At 33.3% G+C, this 19103-nt stretch overlaps 1 protein-coding gene across 1 annotated transcript in view; it reads left to right on the forward strand.

The window, feature by feature from the left end:
- LOC145660697 (ribosomal protein S6 kinase alpha-5-like) overlaps positions 1-18522 on the forward strand; it is a 172073-nt gene extending 153551 nt beyond the window's left edge. The window contains exons 11-17 of the mRNA XM_081726049.1: positions 2281-2502; positions 2681-2851; positions 4594-4800; positions 5595-5745; positions 7333-7541; positions 7983-8088; positions 10447-18522. Of these exons, the coding sequence (XP_081582175.1) occupies positions 2281-2502; positions 2681-2851; positions 4594-4800; positions 5595-5745; positions 7333-7541; positions 7983-8088; positions 10447-10994 (1614 nt within the window). The 3' untranslated portion in view covers positions 10995-18522. The remainder of the gene's footprint in view (positions 1-2280; positions 2503-2680; positions 2852-4593; positions 4801-5594; positions 5746-7332; positions 7542-7982; positions 8089-10446) is intronic.
- Positions 18523-19103: the final 581 nt, after the last annotated feature.

Here is a 19103-nt window from a genome sequence, read left to right on the forward strand (position 1 = left end):
TCGCTAATTGCTTCGTCAGATAGGAAAGGAAAACTAATAGAAAATAAAAATTGAAGAATATATAATTAGGTGTGAAGTATTCATGTAGGTGCCGTATTAGAGTTAAAACAAAGGAAACTTGAAGTGGGAATGGAAAACAAATAACTTAACCATGAAATAGTTAAACCAAAAACAATTCCGCTACTACTTCATCAGATAGAAAAGGGAAAAAGTAGGAAAAGAAATAGTATTGGAAAACGAAAGTATAGTTAAGAAGCTCTTATTTTGGTGTCATACAGAAGTGCAGTTACATGATAGTTTTTTTAAGTAGCAGTATAAGTTTCTTTTAAACCAGTATATTAATGCATTTCAAGGGGCCAATCAAATGACGAGTCATAGTTTCTCTTTTTTTCTCCATCACATCCAAAGTGCATTGATTTCCGTTTTTTTTTTTTTTTATTATTATTTTTATTTTTAAATACCTCTTTGTTACTTCGTTTCTGATACGCGAAATATTCTCCTCCAGAATCACATCTCAATCACTGTCACTTCATTTTTCTGTAATTTTCTCAGTATTCATGTTTCTAATGTATACGGAGTTCACTCGATATAAAGCTTTTAATATTTTTCTAATAGCTTTTGATAGCAGTAAATCATGTAGTATCTTAACATGTGATTTATAGATTTATCTGTTAAGTATGGAAGATACGCTAGGTTCTGGATCACTTAATGGTTAGCCTGTTTCTATCTTTTGAATAAAAGTCCATAACGAATAGTTACCCATTCCGTTAAGGGCAAAGATAATCTTAGATTTGTTTGTGGAGGAAGGAAGGGGAACGTGGTGTCTCAGTGCTGGAGCACTTACTTCTGGTCGAGGTGTCCGTGGTTGGATCCCAGGTCATGTATGTGCAGCGACAACATTGTATCCTTGAGTTTTTTCAGGGTTGTCTCGGTTTTTTCCCCAGATAATCATTTCGCAGTTATTTCACAATTATTCGTTAATTAAACATCATTAATTAATCATCCGTCTCCTGTAGCCGGTAGCTTACGGAACACACCTAAGACCTAAAGCTAGAAATTTCATTTTCTTCAATCTTAGGCTTACACTGTGAAGGAAAGTCGATCATCACCTGTGAACGGTGGAAGTATAGCTGTTGGTTGTCAAGTTTGTGGAGCATCGAATCAGGGGCTTGGTCATTACTTTCATTTAGGTGTTTTTTAAACTACCAGTGCCAAAGCAGGCTGCAGACACTACCAGAAGACCCTTTCGTAGCATGTAGCAACATAGAATCTCTGTAGCGAAAGCTATTAACCAGAAAATAGCAAAAAGTAGATTGTCGAGAAAGAAAGAAAAAAAAAATTAAAAAAACCGAAGCTAAGGGAAACGATGATGATGAGAAATGAATGAAATGGTAGAATGAAGAAAGTGGGAGCAAACGAGAGAACCCTGAGAAAATCCACGCACACTGTGTTTGTTCACCACAAAACTCACTTGGCGCGAGCTGGGATAGAACCAGGAACCCCACGCACCAGAGGTGAACGCTCTATCACTGAGCTACCGCGACTTCTTGAAAAAGTGGTGAGTGTAAAAATACTTAAACAAGGGGTTACTTAATTAAAATTTTCAGTATAATGTTATGTTGTGAGTGGGACGCGGCATTTTCAACATTAAGGCTACTTTTGCAAGTGAAACTATCAAAAAGCATCCCAGATCAGAAGAAACGACTTTTTTTAAATTTTACGTCCCACGGTTATGCCGGTTATGCTAAAGGAGACGGTGATGGTGAGAAATGAAGGAAAATAGTGAAATGAAGAAAGTGGGAGGGAATGGAAGAACCCCGAGAAAACCCACGCACACAGTGTTTGTCCACCACAAAGTTCACTTGGCGCGAGGTGGCATCGAACCAAGGACCTGTGTACCGAAGGTGAACGCTCTACCACTGATCCACCGCGGCTCCCAGATCGTAACATTTTATCCCCTTCTGCCATATGGTGGTAATTACAGTCAGATACAAGGACAACGCTAGTACATTCTATTATACAATTTTGTTGAAAGTTTTCTGGTAATTTAATATAGTAGAAAGAGAAAGCAATCATGTTCTGTAGTAGTAAAGTGTATTTATGTCGAGAATTATTCTCATACTTGTAGTCAACACTTTTGCCTATTCAAATACTGTACATAGCTCATCTTAAACCTTAAGAAAAAAGGAAAATCATAGTAATGTAAGTACAGTGTTCCTGAACGTAAATTCAGTATTACTTAATGAATATGAATCATGTTAGTTTTTCTTTCTGTTCCAGGATTCCCCGTTTTTCCAAAATTACGACATTGATTTTCGGGAAGGTATCCTGGGTGATGGTAGCTTCTCAGTTTGCCGCAAATGTGTTCATAGACAAACAGGTCAAGAATATGCAGTAAAAATTGTTAGCCGCAAAATAGACTGCACGCAAGAAATTAACTTGCTTCGAGCCTGCCAAGGACATCCGAACATCGTACAATTGCATGAAGTCTACCACGATGAGGTAAGTTATACAGACATAAATAAATAATTTTTTAACGAAATGGACTTCAGAATTATGAATAGCTTACTGTTTTTTTTTTTTTTTTTAATGTGTTAATAAAGTGTATTACATACGTTTATACCTGTATTTATTATTTGTATTTTTCCATAATGCAGTTTATTTTATCATTGTATTTCAGGTTCACACTTACCTAGTATTGGAACTACTTAAAGGTGGAGAGTTACTAGAAAGAATTCGCAAGAAAGATAGATTTACTGAAAGCGAAGCTAGTCAAATTATGAGAAAACTTGTTTCTGCAGTTAGCTTTATGCATTCAAGAGGCGTTGTACATAGGGACCTGAAACCAGAGGTAATTACTTTTTCTTTCTCCAGATAAAATAAATCCAGGTACTTTAACCTTTTTAAATTATTATGTCATAGAAACTTTTTTCCAATCACACTCGAATGGATTATTATTATTATTATTATTATTTAGTTCGATTTTCTGTCAGCTAAAAAAAGTTATTTCATGATATGGAAATATTGTAGACCAGTGGTTCTCAAATTTGTTGTTACTGTGACCCACATGAAATAATAAAAAGTATTTTGTGCCCCACCTACTTTTATTCAAATACACATTCACATTCTACGTAATGATAGTATATTTCAAAGCTATTAAATTTTGTAAATCATTAAACTTCTCGTTACCCACCAAAAATGGCCTGCGACCCATACTTTGAGAAACACTGAACTAATTTTCTTAAAAATATAAAGGAATTAAGAAGCAGTCTTACTCATCTACTTCTGGATGTTGTGTAATCTAAACACGAATACAATACAGAAATTATTGACAAATTTTTGAAAGGTAATTCACTTTAGTACGTTATTGTGTGGAACATTTTCTTACATTGCATTTTCTTGATTAAGACATTTACTTAGTCTTCTCTCAATTTTTATATGTTTATTGTCTAAAGCAAAGAAAAAGTGTGAGCCATATCGGAAATTTAGAAAGAAACTTTTTAAACATACTATTTAAAAAAAAAAAAAAAAAAAAAAAAGAATAGTTCCAGCCAGATAGTGGTGTGGAGGTTATGGAGTAATCTTCCCCTTCTTCTTTCCCTGTGAGCTACTTGTTCAGAATTCTTACTTCGATTACCATTAAAAACAATTAGAAATGAGGCATGGATTATCTCTCTATATTAAATCTTTCATTTTTTTTTAATTAACGTCCCACGATTATGTCCGTTAGGCTAAGGGAGATGGATAATTAAGACAAGTGAATGATAATGGAAGAATTGTGGAATGAGAATGTGGGAAGAAACGGGAGTAGCCCGAGAATACCCACGGACACGATGTTGTCCACCACAAACTTACTTGGTCGAGGATCGAACCACGGACCCCACGCACAGGAAGTAAGAGTTCTGCCACTGAGCCACCTCTTTGTAGACATTGAAACATATCTTTATTTCTAAATATATGTTCAGTCTTTCTTTATCTTCAATATTCAATATATTCGATGATACTTGTATAATTTCTCAGAGATTTTTAAATAAAATGCTTCTTTTGCTTAAATCCTATTCACACACTTGTTTTCAGGCCTTCTCTTACAGTTCAGAAATCTGTGGACACAATTTATGCTATCATAATTGTCGACCTATAACATTTCTGCACTATATGAAAGATTTTGCAAACAATCGGCCTATAATAAATAACTTGCTTAGTATATTGGCGTATTATTCTTTTAATTCGTTATTTATAAATGTTTAATGAAAATAAGAGTACGGAACATACAGTGTGTTCTTTAGTTTTTATGTAAACATTTTTTTTTTTTTTTTTTTTTTTTGGTGGTAACGGAGTTAGAGAACGGTATATAAAAACTTAACAGTTGAAAATGACCAACTTCATGAAGTTTTGTATTTTATGTAATCGGAACTATATGTGGCTTAATTCCAGTGTAACGAAATGTTTTGTATCTCAAGCAGTGGGTAACTTTTATTAAGCCAAGTTTATTTGGAAACTTTGCTATAATGTGAATGTTTCGAGTGTTTATTATTAATGTTATCCATTGTTATTTTCTCTCCTTTATATAATTGTAATTACTTTCTATTTCAGAATTTGCTTTTTGTTGATGAATCTGATTGTGCAGAAATTAAAATAGTGGATTTTGGATTTGCAAGACTGAAACAAGAGAAAGAGCCCTTAAGGACTCCATGTTTTACTCTGTACTATGCTGCACCTGAAGTATTGAAGCAGGCATTTAACAGGGGAGCCGATGGCTATGATGAAAATTGCGACCTCTGGAGTTTAGGTGTTATTCTAGTAAGTATTCTTTTCAGGGCTGTATCTATATATATGTTTTTTGTAATCTTGTTCGTAACAGTTGAATATTCAAAGAGGAGACTTAAAAAATACAGGTTTTACTCCCAAACCGAATTCTGTGGAGAATGTAAAATTTTACTTGTAATTCTCAAGGGCAATTTACTGTCGAAATAAAGTAAAACTACAAGATACTTTAAATGGTACTTATGGACAAAACCACTCATAAACAGACTAACTGCCAAGCTTTCGAGACCGTCTGTCTTCACAATATAGAAGAAAGGAAGAAAGAAATGTCTGGTCAAGAGTATGGAGTCTGCTATGGAGACGTACTAAAAGAAGCTAATGAAGGACAACAGATCGTGAAGATAATAGGGAAAAGAAATAACAGCATGTTTGGTCTTATTCGGCACTCGGATTGGATCACTGTTTTGATACAGGGAAAGGCAGAAGGAAAACCAGGAAGAGAAAGACCAAGGACAGAATATTTAGATGCAGTTACGAAGGAGAGATCTTATCAAAATATAAAACCGCTCTCCCAAGTGAGAGAAAAGTTTTTAACCCTTCTATGTTGCCCACCAACCTATCGTTGAGGAGAGAAAGAAGTAGTAGTAGTTATGGTTTCATTTTACAATAATTTTACAATATTCAGCAAATCTAAATGTGTAGTTGTAAATCTTTTAAATGTTTGTGTGCTGAGTCAAATTAAAATTTTGCAAATTAACTTAGAAATTTGATATCTTACTCTTTCAATATTTCTTAGATAATAAATAAGGTGGTTATTGTCTATTTTTCAGTATACTATGCTTTCTGGACGAGCACCATTCCATGCAAGAAGTAGGGATGACAGTGCTGCAGCTATTATGCAGAGAATTAAGGGAGGAGAATTCAACTTCAATGCAGAAGCATGGTCACATGTCTCGTCCCAGGCGAAACATGTAACGAAAGGTAGCTTTTCTTTTTTTTTCTTTTTTTCTTTTTCTTTTTTTCTTTTTTCTTTTTCTTTTTTTCTTTTTTCTTTTCTTTTCTTTTTTTTTTTGAAATAAGCAGTGAACTAGATTGTTCGGTGTTCTTTTTCTTTCAAGCCAAATAGAGCTCATAGTCATATAGTTAATCTATTTCTTGGAATATTCTAAACTAAGGATACTGGTTAATTTACATAAGAGAAATAGCACTAATTTTCTTTTCTTCATATAAAATAAATATATACTTAGTTATTATATGCATAGAAAAAAAATCTTTATATTATTCAACATAATATTCTCTAATTTAGAAACTACTTAGAAGACATCTGGAAAATAGTTTTTATACTGTTTCTCAAATCTTTAATTTTGGTTGTAGTTATTACACGCACAATTTGATACAGTTTTCGCAACAACAAGATGGTTCTCAATGAGTGGTATTTCGGAACTGTCGGAACAGTCCACTTACTAGTGACATTGTAACTTAACGTGTGTCCAAAGACGTTGCCGTATCTCTTTTTATCCCCCTCGCTAACGATAGGTTGATGCTCTGAAAATAAACACACTGACCAACTGCATGTATATGGTTCATTCCTTCTTAACGCGAGGAGAAAGATTTACTACTGAAAGTGTCAAATAACAAAACAACACAAACTATTTGAGTTTCCAGGCTACTTATTTCTTCGCTAAAACATTTAAGACATTGCATTCCTTTCTCAAGTGGGGGCGTGGTGGCTCAGCGGTAGAGCGTTCACCTCCGGTGCTTGGGGTTCCCGGTTCGTTCCTAGCTCGCGCCGTATGGACTTTGTGATGGACAAACACCGTGCTCGTGGGTTTTCTCGGGGTTCTCCCGTTTCCTCCCACTTCCTTCACTCCACCATTTCATTTATTTCTCATCATCACCGTCTCCTTTAGCCTAACCGGCATAACCGTGGAACGTAAAACTTAAAGATTTAATTTCATTTCATTTTCCTTTCTCAAGTGACAGAGATCAGCTTTTACTCACCCCTCATTCTGGCCGAGAACTATCAAACAGTTCGAATTTCTTAGCAACACCGGATTTCGGAGAAAATATCTGTTTCAATGCATGTAATGGGAGGAGAAGGCTAATAGGTCTATTTTCTATACCACCCACAAACTTTTGTAAAATCCATTAGTCCAATAGTATGTAGTCTAAGGATGCAGTAAATAATTATTTTAATTATTCGTTTAATTGAAGAGCGGAGTCTGTGTACATTTTGCCACTGTCTCTGCACTTGTATAACAGAAAGCCACATTTCGTACCGTCATGCCAGCTGAATATGTTTACACCGTGTTAGACGTTACACTATTTTCACCTATCTTCTACCGCTGAAAAGATAAGCTCATCAATACTGCTAGGTTTCTACTACTTTAAGAGTTAAAATACATTTTATTACATTTCATAAAAATGCAAAAAAGTTGCTAATAATTTCCAGTAGGTACTTGCTTTCCTTTTACGTTATTAGATATAGCAAGCGCCATTGTAACCTTGTGTCGTGTTTACTAGTTTGTAGATATTTTATTTATTTATTTATTTATTTTTTTTTTTCAGGCCTTTTGACTGTTGATCCAAAAAAGAGACTGACTATGAACGACCTCCTGACGAACGAATGGTTGCAGGGTAAAAATGTCATTTCGTCGACGCCCCTGATGACTCCTGATGTGCTGACGGCGGGTTCCTCGGCTCGATCCGCTGAGATTGCCGTCAAACAGGCGTTTAATGCATTCCATAGAGCTCAAAGGGAGGGCTTCAGGCTACAGGTAAATAAAGACATTCACATTTATATATTTTTTTTTACAGTATTTATCGGTTGGATCAGGGGCGTCATTTGGGGAGGGCAGGAGGGGGCAATTGCCCCCCCAAGAGTTTGAGGGATACATATACTTTAATCGATTGTATACTAATATACTAGTACAAAACGTGAAAATCTTATATCAGTGGTGCTCTTGCCCCCCTCAAGCGAAGTCTGAAATGACGCCCCTGGCTTGGATACTTTGATAAATCTCGTTAATTTGACCTAATTAGGAGACTAGGTTGATCAGATTAAGTCAGAATAAACTTAAATATCCTAAAAGAACAGTAAAAAGTCCATTAAAAAACTGTTTATAGCAACAAAACATCTCTGGCACATTTTTGAGCAACAAAAATTTGTCCTTGTCTCATAATTTTCTTTATTAAATGTGCAACGTTTGATTTTTCAGGATGTGTTCAATGCAAAACTTGCCCAAAGAAGGCGGAAACAAAAGTCCTCAACGGATGCTCGAAGCAGTTCCGCTTCCAGTAACTTTTCTACGTCCAGTTCCTCTGGTGAGTAACGAAGTGAAACATTTGAAATAACTCTGTACAGTAGAAAGTGTCACTAGCGTAAGTTAAAACCACAGCACCAGGAATTAAATTTTAATGTGATCGGGGGAGGGGAGGGGAATCAGTCAAGGGGTATTTTGACACGAAAGGATAGCTTAATTGATGTTAGTGGACCTTAATAGCGAGTGTGTGTCAAGTCTGGAACCAGGGACGGCCCAAGGCAATTTGCGATCCCGTGTAATCGCATTATTTGCGGGAAGGAGCACTCTACGTAGAAAGATCTAGACACTACAAATACAATCACGTTGTATCTGTTTTTTTTTTTTTTTTTTTTTTTCTATTATGTTAGTGAAAGATAAAGCAAACACACAGGCAGAGGAAAGATGTTAATCCTTTTTATAGAATTCAATATCGAGCTTCAATCTCAATATATAAATTTGCAATTCCAGTGCAACTAGCTCTTTTATCTTTATTTCGTGATTTTCCTTCTACATCTGTTAATATATATATATATATACTAGCAGCGTTCACCCCGCTTCGCTGCGGTCACCCCGGAACGCAATAAACTTTGTTACTTAGATAATTTTTACTTTTTCGCTTTCAAGTGATATGATAAAAACCATAGAAGATTGCAGTAAATGTTAACATTATATCGCCTGTCATTTATGTTAACCCGCCCCGCTTCGCTGCGGTCACCCCGGAAGTTTTCGCTTTCAAGTGATATGATAAAAACCATAGTAGATTGCAGTAAATGTTAACATTATATCGCCTGTCATTTATGTTAACCCGCCGAGTTACACGGTCATGCGGGTTGCATATAAATACGTTTATTTTTACCTATGATGAACTAACAAAGGATTTGTACGTTATGGACACTTGAATGGTCAATTATCTCAAGACACTGGTAATTAAAAATTAAAGTGATATGATAAAAACCATCTAGGGTCCAAATCCTAATAACCCCCCAAAAATAAAAGAAATTGGTTCAGCCGTATTAGCGTGATGAGGTAACAAAGGATTTGTGCGTTCTCTTTTATATATATAGATATATATATTATAATATAATCCACCTTCAGTAATAAGAAACTTATTTGTGGCAAATACAAGGCTAGTTTTCACATCAAAACTGTGATTAACCAATTAAACGGAACAGGTGTTCACTACTGTTTGAGAATTGAGTTCTTGTATTTGACATCAATCCAGCAATTCATGCTAGGATTTGCTTGACCATTTGCTTTGGCTTGTCCATAATAAATAAATAAATAAATAAATAAATAAATAAATAATAATAATAATAATAATAATAATAATAATAATAATAATAATAATAATAATAATAATAATAATAATAATAAATGCCAAAAAGAAGAAAAAAAAAGGCAAGACACAAAATGGGGAACCCAAGCCTCTAGGCTCTGGCTTCATTACACAATATTATATTATGTTGTATGTAAAATGCAAACTTCCGTGTAATCTTTCGAATTATAAATGAATTGGCAGAGTGCCTCAATGATAATGCATGTGCCTCAAATCATCATTGGCTTTCAAAATTATAGATAGGATATTCGGACAACATAGAGCACCGTCTATGTAGAAATATTCTTGTGAGATGTGCGGATATTAGCTTGTGTTTTAAACATTCAAGTCGTTAATGTAACATTTTATGGAATTTTTGTTTTAGTATTGCATATATGCAGGGTGTTTCAAAACAACACTGACGTTTCGCAGGTGATTCCTGACACCAAGATAAGACAAAAAGTATTGAACAACCTGGATGCACAAGTGCTTCCTTTCGGAGTTATAGGCTGCCAAAACATGAAAAAGGCTGCCATATCTTCAATACTATGGGATCTACCGTAGTCGTGTCAAGACTTCACTTAGGAACTGGTATATGTCCTATCCAAATATCCATGGTTAAGAATCCTGCGGTACTTCCGCAACAATTTTTATAGAGGAGTTTGGTGAGTACTTTAAATTATATCCCGTAACCAAACTTCCTCCATAAAAATTGTTGTGAGAGTACCGCAGAATTCTGAAACATGTATTTTTGGATAGCGCACATATTAGTTCTTCAGTGAAGTTTTGACCCGACTACCGTAGGTCCCTTTTAAAGTTCATGTTTTTCATGTTTTCGGTAGCCTATAATTCCGAAATGACGGATTTCTGCACCCAGGTTGGTCAATACTTTTTGTCTTAACTTGGTGTCAGAAATCACCTCCCAAACATTGTCGGTGTTGTTTTGAGACACCCTGTATATAGGTTAATGTGTGACTGTTGTTTGTTGCTTTCCTGTTCGATAATGCTTACTCTTGAATTTACATGATCATAATATACTCACTGAAATTGTGTTCTTTCTTGTAGGGACATCCTCAATCCAAACTCCAACCAAAGCTGACCAATCAGCTTCTACTTCCTCCTTTGGCTTCACACCAAGCAAGCGCGTCACCAGTGAAGACAACGTCTTCAGTTATCATGACGCGAAAGTGCAGGAGTACTTATCCAGTCTGTCAGAAGCCGAGTCTTCCAGTAGCAATAGTGTATGTTGTGTTGGTGTGAGTAGTCCCACTGGCTTCGATTTTGAACCCTATACCATTTGCGGTGGCAACGCTGTGAATGCAACTACTACAGTTCCTGGTACTTCTAGTGACATACTGACCAAACCCCCGGGTGGTGGTGGTGGTGATAATGACGACAGGCTGGCCTATCCAAGTGAAGCGTCGTCTTCGTCATCGTCCCGATTGAACAGGCACGAAGGACCGATTACGCGTTCCCGGAAAAGAAAGCTTGATAACACAAGTTCCTCAGGTGGTAGTGATAAGAGTGTGAACGGTGATGACTGTTTGAAGAAAAAGAAACGATCTCGAACTCACAAAAAAACGAAGAGATTGCCAACCATTCAGCTGGATTAAAGAAAATAAGGAAATAAAACTTAATCTGAGCTTATTATCAAACCTTTAAAAAAAAAAAAAAAAAAAAAAACATTTTTTTTCTGACGTTTTTGTATGTCAAATGCGAGTTATTTTGTTATGAATGGCGAATGCTTTTGAAAGACCACAGAAAAGACAATGCAATTATTCTTACCTGTTGTGCTCGGCATCCTTTGGCTTTCATTCTTAGGATCGTCTGTAGACTGTTAAACATTTTCCCTGTTCTTGAGTGCAACCAAGCATTTAGAAAAAAAATAATAATTTTCTGCAAATAGTAAGGAGTATATCACATGCGCACTATATCAATTATTATTATTATTATTAAAATTTCCTGTATTGTAAATGCTACTCCCTGTTCTCTGTACATACATGTTTTCTCTTCTTGAGAATATTTACATGTAAAAATGTCGTATACTCAGACTAGTTGTTTACGTGTTCTAGTAGAATGGACTGTAAATGTTCCAGTGACGTTATATATACGAAATGCTCAACTTAAAGAAGGAAAGCTATAAAATAATTAAAATAATAAATTCTTCAATGCAGTAGATAATTAATATTTGTCTTCAGTAACTAAGAATCTTGTAAACTAGAATAAAAGAATGGAAACAAAGAAAACATGCCCGCCAGCATTTACATTCCAGAGTTCATAATATTGAGCATAATGTCTGTTGGAGAGGGCAAGTAACATAGATTACAACTCCATGTGATTTCATTTTCTCAATAACTATAATTTTTTAAATCTGTTTCGAAGACTGATGTGCATTGTGTATAGTTTACAATTTTTCACGACTCCAATTATGTTTATTTTCGATGTAAGTTCCATAGATTCCGAATGATTGTTGTTGTTGTGTATGTATGTTGGTGAGTGTTTGGAAAAAAGAAAATGAATGTTTGGGAACGAAAGTATTCAACTTTCTGATTTATCTACAGAGATAATAATTGGATCCCCATGCGATACTGATATTCTAACACCATCGTGTATTTATGTTTTGAGATATGAATGGTAAAAATGATCAATTGTTACGGTTATTGCAGACAAGTGTGAAACGAAATATAATATTTATTGTATTATAGAGATATAAAACAAATGATAAAACCTTGTTTTTTAAGTGATATGTTCATAAGTTATGTCTTTAGTTTATATGGCCTGTAACTAGTATTATTAGACTCTTTAATTTAACGTTGAGAATGGTGACCCATTCTATAAAAATCAAGAATAACTATGCGATGTTAGAATGTTTAAGGTATGTACAGGTGTGTGTTACCATAAGCAGGACACTAAAGAACATACCGATAGAATAATAGTTCAGTTTACGAAAAATCTTTTTTAAAATAATGCAAATAAAATTGTTTAAAAAGAAAAATAAACTATGTGGAAAGTGATATTAGGCACACTGTTGCAGGAAAATCAATGTGAACTAGTAATTTATAGTAAATATAACTTTCGTGTGCAAGGGATGTACGTACAAATGTTACACTTCAAAAAGGTACGTCACACTTTTAAGATTGTGGCAAATTGTTGTTAGAAATCCAATTTTTGAAATTTCTCCTATATGAGCTGTTGACTATTCAAAGTGTTAAACTATTTTTGGTTTGGTTTTGTTTGAAATGCTGGTATTAGGAAAAATAAACATTAAAGAGAATAAACTTTTCGTTAAGTGTGCATAGAAATATACAGGATTACCATAAATGTTTCATTCGTTTTCGAAAGACCATATTTTCAAAAGTGTTACATGTACAAACATGAGAAATATAAGAAAATAACCGCGAACCCACCAAATTGTGTATTCTACGTGGCACCAGGTGGCAGCACGAATTTAGTACCTGTCCGAAATGTAGGTAAAGCAAGAAAAAAAAAAAGCTTTTGTATGTTAGAATATGCGAGACGTTCGTCTGTCATAGCAGTGCATCGCGCTTTCAGAAGAAAGTAAGGAAAAGAACCACCAGGGTGCAGAGAACGTGAGTTTGCTGTTAGTTTCATATATCTCTCCCATGTTTGTACTTTTGAAAATATAGCCTTTTGAAAACAAATGGATCATTCATACTAACCTTGTATATTTGACAGTCGCGATAAAAAAAAAAAAAAAAAAAAAAATATGCAATTCTCATTTATTTTTGTATCATTATTAAAAGCTTTTCATTATATTTATGTCACAATAGTTATTTATTCAACCACAAACGTATGAAACAAATAGTGCACAGCAATACAGGTATCCTTCATACTTTTTAAAACTCTGTTTGACCTACTGAAATTTCCAGTATTATTAAAGTATGGTTAAATTCTTGAGCGAAAAGATACAGGACACTAGTTTGGTCTATTATGACGAAATAAGAATTGGAATATCATTATTTTTCTCTGGAAAACCAGGTTTATCTACATAAAAAAAGCAATATTTATAAATAATATTTAAAAAAAAATGATTAAACAACTTTAAAACAATCCTGAATATTTTAATTTATAATTGTTCCCAATGATGGTTTCGCTTGTTGTTTTACTAGTTTAGTCAAGCTTGTCATATTGAGAGCTTGGTATTTAAATTAACGTGTTATTTAGATCAAAAACGACGAACATCTTTACTCAACATAGTTCCGGGACAGAGATTCGTCCGCCATCTTCCATAATTTTTGCCAATTTTTACATTAACAATTGCAATATTACAAAATAATTATACATAACTCAGAGATAAAGGTGACGCGAGGCCTAGATCTCTATATGAAGGTATAGTCTCAATTGAAGGGTACGGGGAAAAAACAAGGAATGTCCATGTGTGTGCTTTTTCGGGTGCTTTGTCGTATCTATTGGTGATTCTTGGTACTATTTGACTGTATATGTCATGCATGCGTAAATGTAGAAATGTCCATGTAAAAGGGGGCTAAAGACTTAACTAACCCTATTCTTTTCACGCGGTTTTCAATATTAAAACACCGTTTTCTCGAAAATGCAGTTTTGTGACATTCCTTCTTTTTTCCCCTTACCCTTCAATTGAAGTTAAAAAAAAAAGAAAGAAAAAAAGTGAAGGATTTTAATTTGTTAATGTTATATCTTGAAGAAACTAGTAGAAATTTTGAGGCTTGAAGATAGCTGAATAATTGTGTGAAATTAATGTAGTGCAAATTTTTAAAAATAGTTTTTCCATGTTTTCTTTTTTAAATTTATTTATTTAATTTATTCTTGTCCTAGACCGTCTTTAGTATGAAACGAAAAATCAAGATTCACTTAAGCAAAGGAAACAAAATAGGAAGGAAGAGTTTTCTAGAAAACAAAGAAACTTGTTTTTAAACAAAGCTAAGGATCATGAAGACGTAGTAACTAAAAATACTGACCAAGGCTTCAACACACACACACACTGTATTTTAAACTATAATGTGTTCCAGTTTCGGATATCTACTATATCCTTCATCAGACACTATATAGACACTATCCAATCCACAGATGTAGTGTCTACATAGTGTCTGATGAAGAATATGGTAGATATCCGAAACTGGAACACATTATAGTTTAAAATACAGTGTGTGTTGAAGCCTTAGTCAGTATTTTTTTTGTTACACTGTCCAATCCAAAGCCATGGATCGTGTTATTATAACGTAGTAACCATTATAACATTATATACTTCTGACATATTTAACAAAAAGCATATAAACAAATTCTAATAAACTTTGAAAAAACAAATAGTGTTTGCAAATGGCGGAATGCTTTTTTTTTTTAAATATTGTGCAAATAATAATTGAACAAACTCCACTAAGGAGATAATTAAATAATCGGTGAACAATGTGTTTACTACTAACATATCTATTGCCATGTGCGACTATAAAATAATATCTTATAGGTGACGAATTGAAGTGAAAAGAGACTTCAGACGAACGACTGTGGTGAACAAATGTAAATTAAAATAAAACACGACGTAAATCCTCAAACATGTGTTGTTTAATCGTAAAAAATGAAACCATAAGTGTCATGTAAGTATCAATAAATTTATGTACTTTCAATTCATCAATATACCAATATTGGAAAACAGTTTATTGTGCAATTGAGAAGTAAGGCCTTATCACTAATATTAGAGAGTACAGTACAGTGTTGTTCATGAAATTGTTTTCTGATAACACTGACAAACAGTCGGATGCCAGTCTTATTTTCAAGATGGAGACTTTACACGAAAGTAGCTATAAACAAACAAACAAACAAACGAAAAAGTCTTTCCAGTGCAGTGCTCTCTTCACTATTAAAATAGTTATTAATATCTCAAAATTTTGTTTTCTCATTACTATCAAAATTATAATTTAAGGAATATATAGCCTAAGGACAGGTTTAATTATAATTCTCTTTGTGTAGGCGCTAGCAAGAATACATTCCTGTTTTATGTCTCTTTTTTCCGTTAAAACTTTCCGAAGGAATGAACTTGTTGACGTATTACATTCTCACTATTCTTGGACAGCACAAAAAGATCAATTCGTTCCGAAGCTAACTGTCAAAGAACCAATATCGGGGTACCCATATATTTTTACTGACGATTGTAAAATCAGTTATTTTTTTGTCTCAACAACGACGTGTAGTTGTGTAATCATTACGTGATGATTGTTGATACTGGAAGAACAAATCAGCATTAATACCATAAGTTTCAGCAGAATTATCATTTGATCAGTGATTTATCGTTTATTTGACTCAAAATATGAATAAATAAATAAATAAATAAATAAAATTCTATATAGGTTGAAAAGTTGCCAATTCAAAGACTTCTATTCCTTCTAGCTAAACAATATATCTATAACCGATGTTCAAAGTAAATAAGAAAACAGAGGCGGTATATTTTTACCTACATTTATATATGTGTGCATATTAGTAGCCAAATATTAGAAATTATAAGTGACTTGTTTATTTCAACATGACGTAATGCGTTTTCAATGCTCATGTACTGTATTTCTATGCATAAAAGGCTGCATTATACCGGACAACATAATTGATATATATATGCCTCATCTATTATATTCGTATTAAAATAAGAAAACTTTTTAATGCCCTTTTTCTACTCTATAATTCGTTTATTTGATGCTTCGTAACAAAAATTACATGTATGCCATTCAATCTAGTTTTGTGTCCAATTTTCTGCTTCAAAAACTGTTCTCATCAGATTTTAAATAGGGAGAGAATTTCTTTTTTGACTAATTTCAGAAGGAACAAAATAAGTTATATTTTGTGTATGTTCAAACTTAATGTTACAGTGACGTGTCACTTGCATGTGATAAGGTCTTCCATTATTGATTTTTTTAAGTATAATTGTAATTTAAATAAACATGTGATCGAAAAACATTGAACCTAATGTATGAAACATTGTTTTGTGTGTTAAAAATTCTCATATTTTCTTAGTATAATCGAATTGAGAAAATGGAACGTGTTAATGATAAAGAGAAGTGGTGACCTGGCTTTCCACTGGCTCTAGTTCACTAGTCAATAACGCAAAAACAAGGAAAGATTTATATAAAAATAAATGCTTGCAGAGTTTTAAAGTTGGCGTCATTACATTTTTGTTCTGGTCCAGTTTTTGTACCAGCTTTTACACACGGTAACTTAATATTTCTAATTGTTTTTTTTTTACATCTGCTGTGCAATTTGTGCAAAAGCTGTTTAATAACAGCTATTTGTTTTTTGAGATGTTAATTGTTACACTATAAAATGAGAAAAATAGTTCTTTTTCGTTTCAAGTTTTGTGCTTAGCTTAGTGTGACGTAATATGTAATTCCATTTTAAGGAAAAAAGAAACTAGAAGAGCCTATAGAATTATTTTGCTAGCACAAGAAATTAATAGACACATAGATATAGCTGTGAAAGAAGCAAGTATTTTCTGATTAGTATTTCTGTAAAATAATAATAAATATTTTGAAAACATATCTATATAATGAGATACACTTGCTTGTATATGAAGGTTTAAAAAAAATGTACAGTTCCTAAGTAGCATTTTGATATCGACTAATATAGATATTGATGACGGTGCATAGTTTGTATGACTGGGATCATAGAAAAATTGGTGCTATCATAGAATTACGAACATGAAAAAGCAAGGACTTAAATTGTTAGAGAATCATGTAGCGAACTCAGATGTATAGATGTTATTTTGCTACTTGGGAAAGTATGGTAAGGCAGTTGTTTTGCCTAAAACGTGTTTCATATTCTCAGGAAAGAATACTTTTTTTTTTCTTTTTTTATTTTGTTTAAGAAATAAAATGATAACTATGCCTTGTAATTTACTTTAAGAAAATCACCAAATTTAGACACTTTTTTTTATGGAGTTACATATTTTTTAAAATAAATCATTGCATGTTATATATATTTAAAAAATACACAATTAAAACAAGAAAGAGATATTTATGTAATTAATGTATTTATAAGACAAACTAGAGCTGACACATTTATTTAGCATTTTGTTCTCTCAGCACGCCAATGTATTATAAATAAAATGAAGGGGAAAAGTGTAAGTGGTGTATAGCATATGCATATACGTATTCAACTGAAACAGTTTTGTGTAGATATACGGTGTTGCAATCCTAAGCTAACATATTTTGGATATTAACAGCACTTCAGCACAGAAAAAGACTAAACATTATTGCCTGTAGCTTTTGTTTTTTCATAATAATAGTAATAATAATAATAAACATATATATACGAAGGTACAAAATGGATTGCTGCACAGTTGGTGAATATTTATTCAGACACTTACCATATTTTTCCCATTGTTTAAAATTGCGCGTTCTTATTCGGAAAGTGTTTATTTTTCAGCTGTTTTAAGTCTTTAGAAATTGGATTTTTTTTGTTTCTCTGCAAATAGCTGGCAGCTGATGATAATGCTAATAAATGGGCCAACTTAAAATTTCTTGATGCAAAGTAAGTGACGCAATGATCTATAATTTATTTGAAAAAAAAAATATAGTGTTTATAATGACTAAAATAAATGACAAAAATAAAGTATTTTTGAAGCTTCTGATGTGGTGTGAAATGAACGAGAGAAAAAAAAAATGTTGCCCACAGTTTTTGACCGTCTTAAATATTTGTTAAGAATATAGGATAGACATGTTGAAAAAGGGTTGTACAGAAGGAGTTTAATATATTATATATTATATATAATGTATGTTTATGGAGTTATTTTGTTGCCTTACGACAATGAAAGAGATAATGTTGTTACGTTGGACAAAACCAAAACTAATGAGTGAGGAAGTTTGATACGTACGTTTCATAAATGGTCCAATGGATGTTTTTTTGCGTGACTCATAGTGAGAAAAAAAAAGTCATTAAATATTTTTCTGATAAAAAAAATGGAAAAAAGTAAACTATCAAAGACGTGTGTGATGAGTCTTGTCTCAGGACGAAGTCTTTACTTTGTATTTACAAAAAACAAAATATTTATTTCCAGATGTAATATAAATTAATATATTGTAAAATTCTTGTTACATGTATATATAAATATAAATATATATATATATAGATGTTGGGATTAAATAAATATTCTGATTTTCTTTAAAAGATTGTTTTACTTTTATTATGTAATTTTAAACAAGGTATCGGTTGAATATGAGCAAACTATATACCTGAACACTTCTTAAGGAGTTAGGATTACCAAAATTTGTTTATATACAGGATGTAACAAAAAAGTACGGCAAAAATTTCAGGGGTGCATTTCGTATGGGTAGACAAGTGTAAAAAAAAAGTTCACATGACCATATGTCGGGAAATGCATCGTTACAGAGGTACGGCCATTGAATCGCCTGATGGTGTGAAATAGTCACATTCTAGACGCCCTTCCATGTGACTCAATGCAAACCATAAAAGCTCAGCTTCTAAGTAAGCTAGAATTTACCTTGCCCGTCCGTCGATCTCAAAAATTATTTGGATCACCACCAAATTTAGTCAGGATGTAGTGTGTGAAAAGTGTGAAACCGAGTTCGCTTTTGAAGCTTATATTCCAACCGGAAGTGGTAGAAATCAACCATTTCCGGTATTTGCGTTGGTCACTATAGATCATCATCATCATATCATCATAGGTATTCTGCCTTTATTGGCAGGTCACTTGCCGCAGCTGAGAAGCTTCCATGCTCCACGGTCCT

This window comes from Thermobia domestica, chromosome 9 (assembly GCF_964235325.1).
Source record: "Thermobia domestica chromosome 9, izTheDome1.hap1.1, whole genome shotgun sequence".
Classification (NCBI taxonomy): Eukaryota; Metazoa; Arthropoda; class Insecta; order Zygentoma; family Lepismatidae; genus Thermobia; species Thermobia domestica.